The sequence below is a fragment of the Camelus bactrianus genome, chromosome 24, assembly GCF_048773025.1.
Source record: "Camelus bactrianus isolate YW-2024 breed Bactrian camel chromosome 24, ASM4877302v1, whole genome shotgun sequence".
Lineage (NCBI taxonomy): Eukaryota > Metazoa > Chordata > Mammalia > Artiodactyla > Camelidae > Camelus > Camelus bactrianus.
Window position 1 is genome coordinate 4,094,039 of NC_133562.1, and position 14,824 is coordinate 4,108,862.

Genomic DNA, 14,824 nt, shown 5'->3' on the forward strand with positions numbered 1-14,824 from the left:
TACTGTGACTTCTGGCTCCACTGGGGGCTGGGAGGATCTGCCAGGGGCCTGCACCTCTGGCAGAATGAGGGAGCTTGTCTGCTTCAAAGTCAAAGTAGGGCCATCCTGCCTGTCCCTGTTGGGACACAGAAGCCACCAGTCCTTCCACAGGGCCCCTGCTGCCAACCTCAGAGAGCAAGGCAGTGTACGGATGGAGACGATGGGGCGGGCGAGGGAAGTACTCCAGCCCTCACCCACCTGATTCCCGAGCTTCCGTCATTACTCAAGAACTCTGAGCACACTGCACTCAGAGGGCCCCGGGGTGCAGCGCACACTCTCCCTCTCTGGAGCCAGGGTGTGTGTGTGCAGAGGGAGCACTCTTTGTGTTCTGGGTCCCGGATCCCTCAGAGCCCGGCAAGCCCTGTCTCCAGGGAACTCAGTACCCAGATGTCACAGCATCAGCCTGGAGCTGCCCTTGGAAACATGGGGCTCACTTGGCCCACCCGAGCCCAGCCTCGCACATATAGGCACCCTCTGCATCCAGCAACGTCCAGACTCACCCTGTCCATGGTCCCCTTGCAGGTCCTAAGATGCCGCTGTTCCCCGTGGTCCCTGAGCCCCGGAGGCCATCAAGGGTCCCGTCCCGGCCACACAGCTCAGCACCTGGGGGCTCCTGGAGGCAGACAGATCTGAGCAGCAGGGTATTTTCATTTGTACTTACTTCTTTATCTGCAGCAGATTGATGGCAAAGCCTTCCTGCTCCTGACGCAGGCAGACATCGTCCAGGTGATGAAGATCAAGCTGGGTCCCGCTCTGAAGATCTATAACTCCATCCTCACGTTCAGGCACTCCCAGGACCTCACCGGGGAAGGTGCCGTCTCGGGCAGGGACGTCAGGGGTAAACATTCCACCTGATGTGCTGTGGCCACCGAGCCTTGTTCTCAGAGGTAAGATCAGCAACGTTAACTTGATTTCGGGGTCCCCAGGCTCATGGCCACGTTTGATCTGGACCTTTTAAAGGGGCTGTGGTTTCTACGTTTGAAGGATTTGATGTCTGAGCCAGTGCCAAGGACACAGAGACCCTGGCACGGGCCGGGTTCCCCAGCGTCCTCAGCTCCGCTCTGACCAAAGCAGCCCACACAAGCACCTTTATTCTTCGCCCATGCTGTCCAAGAAGTCTTTTCCCACTTTGCAAGCGTGAAACCCTCAAGTGATAGAGTATTAGAAAAATGATACGAGCACATTGTTAACATCCCCAGAACATCTGAGCTTGGCTCAGATTTGCCACCTGGGTACAGTGGGTCTAAGAGGCACCGGCCTGGTGCTTTCAAAAGACCTTATGTGAGATGTGCGTACTTACTCAGGAAAGTGTGAATCTTCTAAAAAAAATTTTAGATAAGCACATGTTTTCATGACCCATTAATTCTTTGTGTTCCATGAAGTGTTTCTCAGCAGTGCCCTCAAGGTCTCTTGGAGCGAGCCTGGGGAGCATGTGAACAGCCAGCCTGGGTGCTCAGCAGAAGCCGGGAGGACCCTCCCTCCACCCGGCGCCCTGGCTGTCCGGGGCCTTGGGGAGCCCACGCTCACCCAGCACCAGCTCTGGGCAGTGCCTCAATGGAACTCGGCTGTCCTGCGGGCTGTGTGACACAGGGCCTTGGGTACAGCTTTGCAGACAGGCACACCACTGAGAGGGGAGATTTCTAACGCAGGGAGCTGGGTTATTTGTTTCAACAATTCTTACTTATCAGCCTTACTTGTTTTGTATAAGGGACTGTATCTGACTCTTAAGTGGAGTCAGTCCAGTTTTGAAAGAAGACAAGCACCTTTTTTCTTACCTCCACTGACAGCAGGCACTACAAATGCCCCCTCTGAACTGGAGCTCCGCCGTGTTTTGGTTTTGAAGGGCGGTGGGGTTGGCAGTGGGAGAGAAAAGAAATAGATAAGACAGTCCTACAATACCCGTTTGCTTCATTAAGACTCATGGCTTAAGAAAGTTGATGCTGTTTGGGGAGCTTCTCAAGTAAGAGATGTGCTGTTACATCCTTGCGTCTCACCCTGCCTACATGGGATTTTACTGTAGTGTTGTTTGACATACAGTAAATTTAGGTGTTAATGATTTAAGACATAAAATTTGAGGCTTTTTTTTCATTAAAAAGAACCTCAAAATTGCCCATTTATGTAGGCTCCATGGAAGACCTGAGATTTGCAGTTTGTACATTACCTGTCATTTCAACAGGATGATCTGGAACAGGACAGATGGTTCCAGGCAGAAGCAGAGTTGAGCTGCTGTGTTCCTGGAGGACGGGATGGTCAGACCAAAAGAGCTTGATCCCGGAGTGGAGCCGGCTGCCAGACATCCCCACTCTGTCACCCAAGCACTCAACCTTGACGTTCAAATGGCAAGTCCTTGGCCCCACCGGAAAGAGAAATATCATCATCAGAGCTGCCCAGGCCAGGAGGCTGGAACCGTCTGACTCTGCCAGTTTCTGAGCTACGCACCCTTCTGCCACCCACACCCCATCACTGGGCATGGACAGGGCAGAGGAGGGGCAGTCAGCCACCCCAGCCCCACTGGGGTCCAGGCCTCGCCCCTGCCCTTCCCCACCCCAGTCACGGTGCTCCTTACCCTTCTCTCCCGGTCCAGCTGGATATGCAATCAGCTCCTTTCCTCCCCTTCCCCCTGCTCTTGGGCCTCCCGCCTTTGCATCTTCTGACTCCAGCATCTCTCTCCACCCATAGCTCCCTGGCTCCCCTGGCAGCCGCCCCACATCACATCGCTCCTCACTCCTGTTTTTCCTTGCTTGTCTCTCCCCACGAGTCTAGGGTCCTAGGACCAAGACCGTGTCTTACGCATCACTAATTCCTGGCATTTGGCATATTTGGTGTTTGACACACAGTCAGTTATTTGTTACAACAGTGAATGAGGCAGGTGAATCAAACTCAAATCTAGATTCCAGCTCTGTGACTTCCTACAATAGTTGTAACTTCTCTATAAAATGAGGACATAACACCTACCCACGAAGGGTCTTTTCCATTTGATTTTGAGGCTGTGTACGCGAGTGCAGTACACGCAGCACCCACGAGGAGCCTGACACCTCACAGCAGCCCTGAAGTAGATGTCAGGAAACTAACAGCAGCCGCCATCTGTGTTTTGAACCATCCTCCAGGAATCTCCCCCCAACACAAGCCTGCATCAGGCCTTACCCCATGGGGCCCAGGAGCACGTGGGGTGGGCCCTGGAATGCCCCTGAGGGACCCTTGATTGTCCTAGACTCCACTCTACCACGCCCAGAGTCTGCTCCAACCAGGCCCCTCCCCACTCCCCAGACTCTCCAGAAAGGCTCGGAGCCGAACACTGGAACATTAGGAGCTGAGCTCTTGCTCTGCCAGGTGGACCCACCACCCTCAGGGAAGTGCCCAGATGGTGTGAGGGCCTCCGCTGCCCCCACGTACCGGCCTCAGCCTCCCTTCCTCTTTTCCTGAGTCCCACCTGGAATACAAGTGAGTCAAGGAACAGCAAAAAAAGATGCCATCAGGGCATCAAGAAATACAAACTTCTGGATTATTAGAAAGACCTCCCTCAAAGGACCATTCGTACAGCACATCACGAATGCACAGCACCACGCTGGATGTTAGGTCATCAGCAAGCACCCCGAGGGGGCTCAGGACCTCTCACACCGTTGTCTTTGAATGCCTGTAACTTCAGGTAGCTTTTGCAAAAGTTTCTGTTACTTCCAGCAACCCACAGACATTCCAAGAAAAATCAATCCTTAATCAGCGCTGAACACCTTCCCTCCCTCCGCACCCTGAACAGACCGCAGGAGCGGCAGTGCAGGAGAGGGCCTCCCTGTGAGCACCGGGCTGACCCCGACCTTCAAACATCCCTGGGATTTCTTGGTTGAGTCACCTTCGTCTGTGGACTCTCTGTCTGCTGAGGGAGGGCTGGAGGTGGGGAAACGGGGACGTACTTGGGATTCGGAGTCAGGCCCAGGCTTGGACACCGAGTCCTGGGTCCAACCAGGGGCTGGATCTGGAAGCATTTCTTCACCACCCAGGAAGTGACCAACTTGCCACATTTACTCATTTCCTTTGAAATACTGAGTACTGATTGCATTGCATTTTGTACCATATCATTTTAAAGAATATTCAGTTTGTCTTTCCAACACATAAAAATATATTCTTGAATACAAAGTGTTCCTATGAATACACTGTTAATATGCAAGAATATATTCATGAATACATTTTCTTATAATTTCTTCTTAAAAACTTAGATTTTTTCTCCTTATATATTCATGAAGAATCTATTTGTTAATAGGTTTTTGAATATTAGGTTTTTGAATATTCAGAATCCTTATAAATATATCCTTCCTATGAATGAATATATTAATAACTATAATGTAGTCACAGGCAGTCTTTCTTCAGAACACATCCCCGTTCAGCCTCCGTCTCCTGCCCTCAGTTTCCAGCTGCAGCTGGGATGTGGCACAGCCCAGCTCCTTAAAGTGCTGCCATGAAGACAAAGCAAAGACTGGCCAAACACAGTTCAACAGCTAAACAAGCAGCCGTTTGGTGAGCTGGTGCTCACAACCTGATTTCTCAGTGAGACTGTCCACGTCTTCACACATTTATTCCTTTAGGCAGATGGTGGATGCTGAAGCCAATGATCAATAAAACACAGCCCCACTGCCCTGCCAGAGGCCCGGACTGGGATGCACAGGGAAGTCCTGGGAGCCTTAAAGGCAGTGGTGAGGACTCAGTTCCCACGTGATGAGCACAGAGGGCGACGTACACGTGGAGAGCACGTGTTGTTCCTCCCTTGGGGCCTCATGTCTTTTAGGGCCAGAATATCCCAACCACTGTCTGCTGATTGATAGTGGCCATAGGAGTGACACAGAGAAAAGTCAGGGAAAAGGGGTATGGGGTAAAAATTAAGTCACAACCACTACTACAAAGGGACTGGGAAGCCAAAGGTGGGGGGAAACGAGGCTCACTTTAAAATGCTGAGAGTTTCTCTCCAAATGGTCCGTTTCATGGGATCAGGCTTACCTGTTTTGGGCGTTTACTTCGGTTTGAAATCAGATCGTGTTCCTTTTGGTTGAAGAGTTTTGGCATCAAGGCAAATCGACTCACGACGTACACGAGGCGGTGAGAAATCTCAGGTTACACCCGGGATAGTCCCACGATGGGTTTCTCACAGTCTTTGAACTGCAGCTGACAGCAATGGTGTTAAATGCACAAGGGGGCTATTTGGAGATGCAGGAGCCAGTGTTTTACCATGAAATGCAGGGGCCTCAGAGGTCTTTTAGTAGGAAAAAGATACCAAGAACTTACTGGCTAACATCAGCTCAGTTTCATTTAAAAAAGAAAAAGAAATAGAAAGTGTGTTTATGGGATCTGTACCCAGAGATGCGAAAGCTGCGTCATCATTGGTTGTGAGAAGGGAAGGGTACGCGTGGGGCACGCTCCATCCGTGCAGCCGTCTCTGTAACTGGTCCGGGACTTGCACTTAGGATCTGTGCGGCCGGTTTGCTTCTGCAGGCAGCCAAAATTTGTTTTGTTTTGGTTTTTTCCAAGCAGCAGCAATTCAAATTTCATTTGGCTTGGCCTCTCCAACAGAGTCAAACTGTTTAAAAATCAGTTTAATAAAGGAGCTCAGACAGGTTACTTGGTGTTGATGACTGAATTTTTTCCTTTCATCTTTCAACAACTTGCAAAGTTTTCCTCTAAAACAGCCAGCCAGCTCACTTTTTTTTCCGTTTTCATTTTCTTCTTAAGAACAGATTTTTTTTTCAGGAGCCCCATCAGTTTGAAACTTGAGGTTGTTCTTTCTGGGCCTTCAGAGAGATTTACCCCTGTGTCTTTTAGGCTTTGAAAGTTCAGTCTGTGAGTAGAAGGAAAACATCAGACGCACATCTATACTGGTGTGCGAATTTTCTTGCAATGAACAGCAAAGGCATCTAAACCGATGTCCTTATCTTCATCCATTATGGAGATAAATTCACTTATTCAACAAGTATTTATTGAGAAGCCCACTACGTGCAAAGGCCTTATGAGCATCTGGAATGTATCTGCAGATAAATAAATAAAAACCTCTCCTCTTGTGCAGCTTAAATTCAAGTAGGTGGAAACAAATAATAAACCATAAGCATAAAAATATGACAGTGAACAGGAGGAGAGAAAGCAAGAAAAGTCTAGGGTTTTGAGTAACAGAGGCATGCCCTCGCTGGCCCACAGATCTCAGGGACAGTACAGTCCGGTGGTACCGCTGTGTGGAAGCACGCAGGTCCCCGTGAGTCACATGACACACCTACACAGACCCACGTGTTGCCACTGTGTTTTCTAGGGCTTTGTTCTTGCTCCACCACTGCCAACTGCAGAGACGTTCTCTCTTCTCCCCACAGGACCTAGAACAGTCCCCACCGGAGGTGCTTCTCAGTACACACTGCTAACCGCCCAGGACAAGGGTGGGATGATTATTTTGAGTGCCAGTTTGATGTTAGCAATTAAATAATCTGTTACCTGGAAATTTCTGGGTTCAGAAATTTCCCCTCCAGATTCTAAGTAGCAATTATCAGGAAGTAATCAGAGCTACTTCTAATTGTGATTAAATTGTCATCAGGCAGGTAATTTAAATATAGACTCATTAAATTTAGCTCAGTGGTGTTCTAATATTTATTACACATACATAAGAATTTTAAATACATGTTTTCACATTGCTATGCTTGGTCATCCTGCCCTGTCCCCAAAAATTATGCAAACAATACTTAATTCTTGCAGCCATCCAGAAGGGCAGCTGAAAGATTAATAGTGTGATTTTCAAATGCAATACTGACCTGAAAAGGGTAACATCCTAATGAAACACGTCTGGAAAGAAGGAAAAGGAACTTGACCTTTTATGTGAGTCAGCACTACATTCCTAGAGCAGGTCCTGGGTCACAACTGTTTTCAATGCCCCCAGTTTTCAAGTTAATCATCATAGTGCATGTTAATTTGAAAACTGATTAGCCTTAGAGAATGCCCAATTTTAGGAAAAATGGTATTTAATTCATTAGTTCTAGGCAAATTCTCTTAAGCTGAAAAGTCTGTAAGAGTATATTAAGACTGGAGTTGAAAGGAAGCTACGATCCACGAACTTTGGGGGAAAAGCCCAGTTTTTCCAAGTGAGGGTGGCTGTTTGACACTTGAAGAGTCTTTTAGAAATTGTGACCGCTCTTGGGCTGCAGAAACTTGTTCCACAATTGAGTCTACATTCTGTGCAGTGGAATATCTGCTTTCAGGAGGAAACGATAAAGAAATAACATTGATTTAAAAACCTTAAGGTTGTAAGATTAACATACAGAAATCTGTTGTATTTCTCAAACAATGAAGTATCAGGGGAAGTTTTAAAAAAATCTTTTTTAAAATAACATCAGAAAATTAAATACTTAGGAATAAACCTGAACAAGGAGGTTAAAGACGTATATGCTGAGAATTATAAAATACTGATGAGAGAAACTGAAGATGATTCAAAGAAATGGAAGGATAGCCCATGCTCTTGGATTAGAAGAATTAATATTGTTAAAATGGCCATACTACCCAAAGCAATCTATAGATTTAATGAGATCCCTGTCAAATTGCCCACATTTTTGACAAAACTAGAAACAATCCTAAAATGTATATGGAATCACAAAAGACCCAGACTCGCCAAAGCAATACTGAAGAAAAAGAGCGAAGCTGGAAGAACAGCCCTCCTAGTAGTCGAAGCAGCGTGGTACTGGCACAGAAACAGACACATGGGCCAGCGGGTCAGAACAGAGCGCCCAGAAATGAACCCACAGACCTGCAGTCAATTCAACTTCAACAAAGGAGGCAGGAACATACAATGGAGAAAAGGCAGTCTCTTCAGCACGTGGTGCTGGGAAAACTGGATAGTAGCATGTAAGTCAGTGAAGCTAGAACACTCCCTCACTCCACACACAAAAATCAACTCAAAATGGTTTAAAGACTTACATACAAGACAAGACACGATAAACCTCCTAGAAGAGAAACTAGAGAAACATTCTCTGTGTGCTCAGGCCTCTTCCGAACCCAGTTTCCCTTGGGCTCATTCTCAGGGGCTGTCCTCTCCCCTCTCCTCAAGGCTGCCCATTTCCTTTGGTTGGTCTTTTGATTCAGGACTCATTCCTCCCAAGGCCCTAGACCAGGATCCTGGCCCCAGAGGCCCAGGGTGGCCTCGCTGTGTCCCCTCTGGGCTACCCTGACCTCAGACTCTCATCCCAGCCTGAGCAGGCCGCCTGGGCGTCTTCAGAATCCTGGAAGAAATGACGAGTCCTCCCCAGTGATTTGGCAGCTCGAGGGTGGGCTCTAAGGAGAAATGTGACCCGCCCCAGGAGATCACATTCTTTGCTATTTTAATGTGGTCTTGACCTCATTCCTGTTTAAGAGAGTAGACAGCTTCTCCCACAGCAGAGATGAAGCAACTAAGACTCACCTCGGTCCAGACACCAGTGTGGCCGTGTGAACGGCCGCCGGGCCTGAGACCTTTGACCTCTGGCCCTTCTCCCTCGTGTGGGTCAGTCAGCCCCATCCGGGATGGCAGCACTGACCACATGGAGCTATTTACACTTCATTAGTTCAGTTTAGATTAAATAATGCGGCTCCTTAGACCTGAAACTAGCATAATGTTATGTATGTCCATTATGCCTCCAAACAAGACAAAACAAAACCCACAGTTCCCGAGTCACCGCAGCCACACCTGCGGTGCACGCTCACCATGCAGGTCTGGTGACTGTCACGAGGTCAGCCTGGACACAGAGCCAAGAAGGTTGCTGGAAAAGCAACACCAGGCAGGTTGACCCCCGGGGTCCTCGTAGTTCCAGAAATGACACCCATTCTGCCGCTGGAGACAGTACAGCTGGGAGGTACCAATCCAGAAAACAGTCTTTTATGCAAAATAGGTCCACGCAGAAAAGAAGAAGTCACGTCACGTGGTGTCGGCCTGACCATGGTTTCATGGTTCTTTTTATATTTTTAGAGATGAAACAAAAGAGGCAGTAACTCCTGTTTGCCCTTCCATTCTGTGCCTTCCAGGTCCTTGAGCTGCGAGGCGGGTTTAAGACAATGCTCTTTTCTCTGCATCCAGCCCACCTCCCAGCTTCCAGGATGGGAAGGCAAGAACAGGTCACAGAGAGGACACAGCCACCTTGTCCCTGAGGACACACTTGTTTAAAGTTACACGGCCTGAATGTCCACAGCAGGGCGATGCTGAGGGGCACGGGCGACCAGGCGCGGGTCCTTGAGGCTGAGGCTGCGGGTGGGAAGGTGGAGGGAACCCAGCTGCCCCTCCCTCCCCCTTCCCTCTGACTCGCTTCCTCCTCCTGCAGACAGCAAGCTGGCCCGGCGCCTTCTCCTCTGAGCACTGAGCTCCCCGGCTCCTCTGCCAGTTCCTGCTCAGAGCCCAGCATCCCCACTGCACTGCGGAGAGGGCAGCCCGGCAGCCGCTGTCCTTTCAGGAGGACAAAAATAGCAAAGGCTTCTGTTCCGAAGCCTAAGCAGGGAACAGAGCCGCTGCCTCCCTCAGGCTCTGGGGGAGGGTCTGGCTGGGGGATGCGAAGGCCCAAGCCAGACAGGGGCCCCTCCTGCACTTTCCCGGACTGTTTCCTCCTCCTGGAGGCTCCTGGGAAGAAGCAACAAGGGAGCATAAGCTGCTGCTGCTGCTGCTTAGAATAACAACAACAATAACAGTAACAGCCATTTTCACTCGACTTTCCTGATTCTCACACTCTGCACAGCACGTGCTTTTACTGTCTTCATCCTACAGATGGGGGAACCGGCACAAGAAGGCCTGCTCAAGGTCACACAGGTAGCAAGGGAGATTTGAACCCGGGTATTCCCAGCATGTGGTCCTCACAGCTAACCACCTGCTAGCAGCACAGATACAAAGAGGTGCTGGAAAAATCTCGGGGGGAAATCCCAAGCTGACCACCCTCTCTTCTCATTCTGCACGTCAAGGTTTTTCTATCTATCTGGCTGAGCTGGTCGCTCACACACGCCATCGGGGCAGTCAGCCTAGCCCACGGCCACCTCGTAGAGAGAGCAACATCATGGGTCACTCCAGGCCTCGCCTGGCAAAGCCGCCCAAGGAGGGACCAAGAGTGGGAGGCGCAGCCCAAACCCTCAGGCTGTTAGGGGACCAAAAACACATCCACTGAGTAATACGGCGTTTGGTTTCAGAGAGGAGAGCCAGGTCTATGCCTTTATTCCACTAATACTGGTTGAGCACTCAGGATGTGCTCAGCCCAGCACTGGGTTCTGTGGGCGACACGTCGGGTTTTCAGAGGATCAGGTGCTGGTGGTGAGCCAGATCTCGGCCCACACACCTGCCTGGGTTCCCTCCACGCCCCACCTCCCCGCCGGTTCTTCCCGGCACCGTCTCTTCAGGTCACCCTCCCAGATTAAACCACGATGGGTGCAACAGCAGCGACAGTGAAACTATACAGGTTTGGGGCACAATTTCTAAATGACTGAGTGACTAAGTGAACGGAGATGACTTGGATGCCTCCACTGTGAACAAGAGTGTCCCCTGATTTTTGGTGACAATGGCACTGTCGTCCATCACCCTCCACTCCCCCCACTACAGTGAGTCCTGAGCTGAGCCTCTAGCTCCTAGCTTTGAGAACCACACTGCAGTCTGCAGGCTGCTTCCCCCACACCACGTTAGACAGAAAGCCAAGGGCACCAAAATGTATCTGTGTCAAAGACAGCACAATAATATGCCACGCTGACACGACTGCTTTAACTTGGGGGCAACGTATTAGAAACCAGGAAAGAATGAATAACCTTCTTAAGACAACCCCTAATGCGTCTGCATGTTCACCATCCTAAAAATGCTACAGACTATGTCTGAGAACTGGCCTTCCAGTGCGTGTGCACACTGCGGTCCTGCTGTTCTCATCAGCCAAGGGGACCTACGTTACTGATGTACTGTAGACAGCTTTCTAGTTTCCAAGCGATGTTGTAGCTGTTGGCTAATCTGGATGTTCAGAACAGCCTGGAAAGACATGGCATGTGACCTGAGCCCCTTAGGAGATGATACGGCTCAGGTTCAGGAAGGTGTAAATAACTCCCTCAAGGTCCTGTGGCCAGAAGGACCCACTGCTGCTGATGGAAGAACTGCCCAGAATCCAGATAAGCCAAGTATCCCTGAGGCCCTGGTGAGATTCGCTTGAAGGATTCAAGTGCCTTTGATGCTGTCAGAGTGTCAGAGTCTTATTAGCTGATTGTAAGCAGGCAAGAAGCTATTCAGATTATTACAGAGGTTCAGGCCTGAAAATAAAGGAAATAAAGGAAATAACGGTTGCCATTAATTTAATGACTTCATACAGAGATTTCATAATGCTCTGGACTCCCTGCGTCCCAGGCTCATGGCTCTATCTTCGCAAAAACGTGGGAAAGTGCGAGAATCGCAGAGATAACCTTGGGTCCTGATAAAGATTCTTATCGGTGCAGTGAGCTTTCTGAACCTATCAACCAGGCTGCAACGAGGAGGCTGGAAATTTACAAGCCAGGAACTTTGCAAAGTTTCTGACAACAGAGTTCACTGCCAAAATGCCCCTTCATACTGAAATCATTTGAGTCCACCAACGTTGACAACAAGTGGAAAAACTGTTCTAAAAAAATTTTCTAGTTGACGGATACCAAACTGGAAAAGAAAAAAAGCAGCTGAATTTGGTAACCGATGTTGTGTGACCAAACCGCTGGACAGTGTCACTCTCTGGCCAGATACTGAGGTTCACTTGTAAAACTGCACAACAAAGGGAACCCACATTTATCTCTCCTCGAATACATCGTCATCTTTGAATTATTTGGAAAAAAACTCTTGCACTAAATACAAGAGCAGTTGGAGCCCTGGTTAGGATCCAAAGATCTGAGGTCTGAGCCTACTTCTGTACTAACTGGGAGATGTCCTGAAGTCTGTCTGTCCTTTACTCAGTCCATGGGAAGCACAGGTGACTCCTCTTTGGGGAGAGGAAAAAAGGGTTGTGGATTTGGGGGCTTTTTGAGGAAGTAGAAGCACCCGTCTTCACATACTCCCTACGATGCTTGTGGAGTTCTTTTATTGGTGGCAGAAGCCCATGAAATCATATGAATTCACACCCTCTTCCTCCTTTCCCTTCTAAAGAAGGTGGGTCCCCCACAAGATCCTTTTTTTGCCGAATTCAAGAATTTCTGGAGAGATGGGAGCATACAACCTGCATGTAGCCTGAGAGAGCAGGATAAAGAAAGGCAAAGGAGGAAAGGGAGGAGGAGACATAGATGGGTGCTCTGGGAGCAGTAACTTGGGGAAAGAGAAAAAATATTCAGAGAATTTTTAGAAAGTTTTGCTTTAGGATGTAAGATGCAGTCCCCCCTACAGCCCACCTTTGTCCTCTGGAGGCCCATCCTTCAGAAACCTTTAATAAGAATCTTCAACAGGTGTGTGTGTGTGTGTGTGTGTGTGTGTGTGTGTGTGTGTGTGTGCAACAATGTACTGAGACAGACCTCAAGGTGAATACTTCCTGGATGCAGTCAAATTCCACGTGTTCTAGAAACCCTCTTACATAACCTTTCACGTGTGCGTGTTGGGCCTCTCGCTAAATTACATACTTCTTGAAGATGACCATTTGACGCTAGACAACTACTTTCTGTATCTAGCACATTGCCTATCACTGTGTCTCACATACAGTAAACACTCATTAAATGTTTCATTCCATGATTGATGGGAGAAGCATGTTTGTCAAGGATTATTTTAATTTGGTACAGCGAGGAGTCAACATTCTACAATAGGAGAGAATCAAAAACTTCAGCAAAAGGACACATTTCTGTTGGGTTTTTTAAAAAAGATATTCTGTTGGCTAGGCACAGCTGTGTTTATATTGCTGTCTTACGCTAACAGAAACACAAATGCCAATGAGCCACCGTGTGCAATTGTCCTTACTTTCTAGTCACCTTTTCAAGCAGAATAGCATCTGAAAGGACACCCTGCCTCAGGCTTTGTAAGGCTGTCTTTGCGGGAAAGAGCAGCAGAATCTTTAACAACTGGCTTCAGGGAAAATGCCCGAGCCTGTGGTGTGTGCCTGCTCCCACGGTGGAAGCACTGTCATCACGGTGGAGTCCAGGCTGCCCACGCGACGCTGCCAGACACAGAGCTGCAAAGAGCTGGGCAAAGTCAGCTCTAAAGCCAGACAAGTCAGCTCTGGGGCTGTCCCCCTTGTGGGCAACCAAAGAGCAGGTCGGCAAACTGCAGAGGAGGCAGGTAGGGGTGCGGTTTGTTCATTTTTCTTCTTTCAGAAACATGACACTGAGACTCAGAAAAGTTACACGAGTCACCAAGAACTATTTTTAAAGCATTACAGAAAGGAAAAAAGATATGGAATACAAACATAAGGCTCGTCAGCCAGCTGATAAAACAGCCCCCTGTGTAGTGCAAAGACGTCTCAAGTGTCATTGCCCCACCAGGCTGCTGTGAGTGTCCCAGGGAGTCAGGACATCACAGCTATCCACAGTGAAGACCTTTGAGGTCATCCACTAGCTCCTTCAAGGCATGAGATTTTATTCTGAGAAGCACAGAACAAGGAACATGCCAGCATCCACACTGAGGTCAGTCATTTGACAACCTCTCCTCCCTGTGGCTCCATCCTTTTGCATCCAACTCTCCATTAGGACATTAGAACACTCTTCTGTGCTTGGTCCCCCAGAGCCCAACTTAGATGTGCGAACACACGAGTCTGGTGACCCACAAAATAGGGAACAACAAGGTTAACACAACTGAGAGCTTCAAATCAATTCAGTTTGTTAAAGCAACAAGGAGTTTCAGCATGTGTATTACACGCGGTGGAAGTGTGAGCAGGAGTGAGCCTGCACACCTGTCTCCATCTGCAACGCTCTGCTGTTCCCTACCCCCCCAATCCCGGCACCTACAGAGAGCAGACAGGTAGGTGGGGGCCCGTGAAGGGTTCCTATTCATTTTGATCACCTGATCCTTTTCTTCCTTTTTTCAGTCTTAAGAAAAATACCTCATAGCACAGAGAACTATATTCAATATCTTGTAGTAACCTATAATGGAAAAGAATCTGAAAAAATATGTATATGTACAACTGAATCACTTTGCTGTACACATGAAACTAACCCAACATTGTAAATCAACTATACTTCAGTTTTTAAGAAAAAGGAAAAGAAAAAAAGAAAAAGAAAAAGATCTCTCAGGAATCTGAAAACAAAGACTTGATTCCAGAATAATTACTGTTAATGCACACACAGAATCTCTCTTTTTCAAAGAAGCCCAAAGAATTTCATGTGAAATACGCTACCTCACTGGCAGTTACGTTCTCCAGAGCAGCACTCCGTCACTTCCTGGCGTCCGCTGTTTCCTTTCTTAAAATGCTGTGTGTGCGTGTCTGTAAGGCTAGTTTTACTTATCTATTTTTATTAAGACATAAATGACTATAACATTTCATTAGCTTCAAGTATACAACATAAGGAGTCAATACTTGTGTATACTGTGAAATGATCAATTCTTTTGTGATTAATGAAAATACTCTGAAAGGTTATGAATGCCTCATTGCTGGGACTCATGCACAAAAATAATGAAAAACCACCAAAAAGCTTCCGAGCTTCTGTGTGTACGTCGGGGGCGGGGGGCGCAACAGAGCTCTTCCCCTTTCAGGCAGAAGAGGTCACCGCCTGAGCAGCTGAGGGGCAGGTATCGGACTTGAGGGCTCATTCTGATTCCTATGTCCAGTGACCTCTGTTGTCCTCACCGTGGAATGTCTGTCCCTGACCCAGAACTTGTCGGATTTTCAGCATCTGAATGGGAGAGCCAGGATCT

General features: G+C 48.3%; 1 protein-coding gene and 1 long non-coding RNA gene across 8 annotated transcripts in view; one reads left to right on the forward strand and one right to left on the reverse strand.

Annotated features, from left to right (window-relative positions):
• L3MBTL4 (L3MBTL histone methyl-lysine binding protein 4) overlaps positions 1 to 5,643 on the forward strand; it is a 240,092-nt gene extending 234,449 nt beyond the window's left edge. Inside the window, 2 exon segments of the mRNA XM_074352471.1 lie at positions 715 to 926; positions 2,216 to 5,643. Of these exon segments, the coding sequence (XP_074208572.1) occupies positions 715 to 894 (180 nt within the window). The 3' untranslated portion in view covers positions 895 to 926; positions 2,216 to 5,643.
• The window catches only part of LOC105071420 (uncharacterized), a 97,600-nt gene that overhangs the window by 3,674 nt on the left and 79,102 nt on the right, over positions 1 to 14,824 (reverse strand). For 3 of the 7 annotated variants that reach the window (XR_006725980.2, XR_006725985.2, XR_006725983.2), the window contains exon 1: positions 540 to 742. This is a non-coding gene — a long non-coding RNA (uncharacterized LOC105071420). Of the gene's footprint in view, positions 1 to 539; positions 2,386 to 5,025; positions 5,165 to 14,824 lie in introns of those variants that run through there. The other 4 variants (XR_012502088.1, XR_012502091.1, XR_012502090.1 and 1 more) reach the window with 4 other exon arrangements.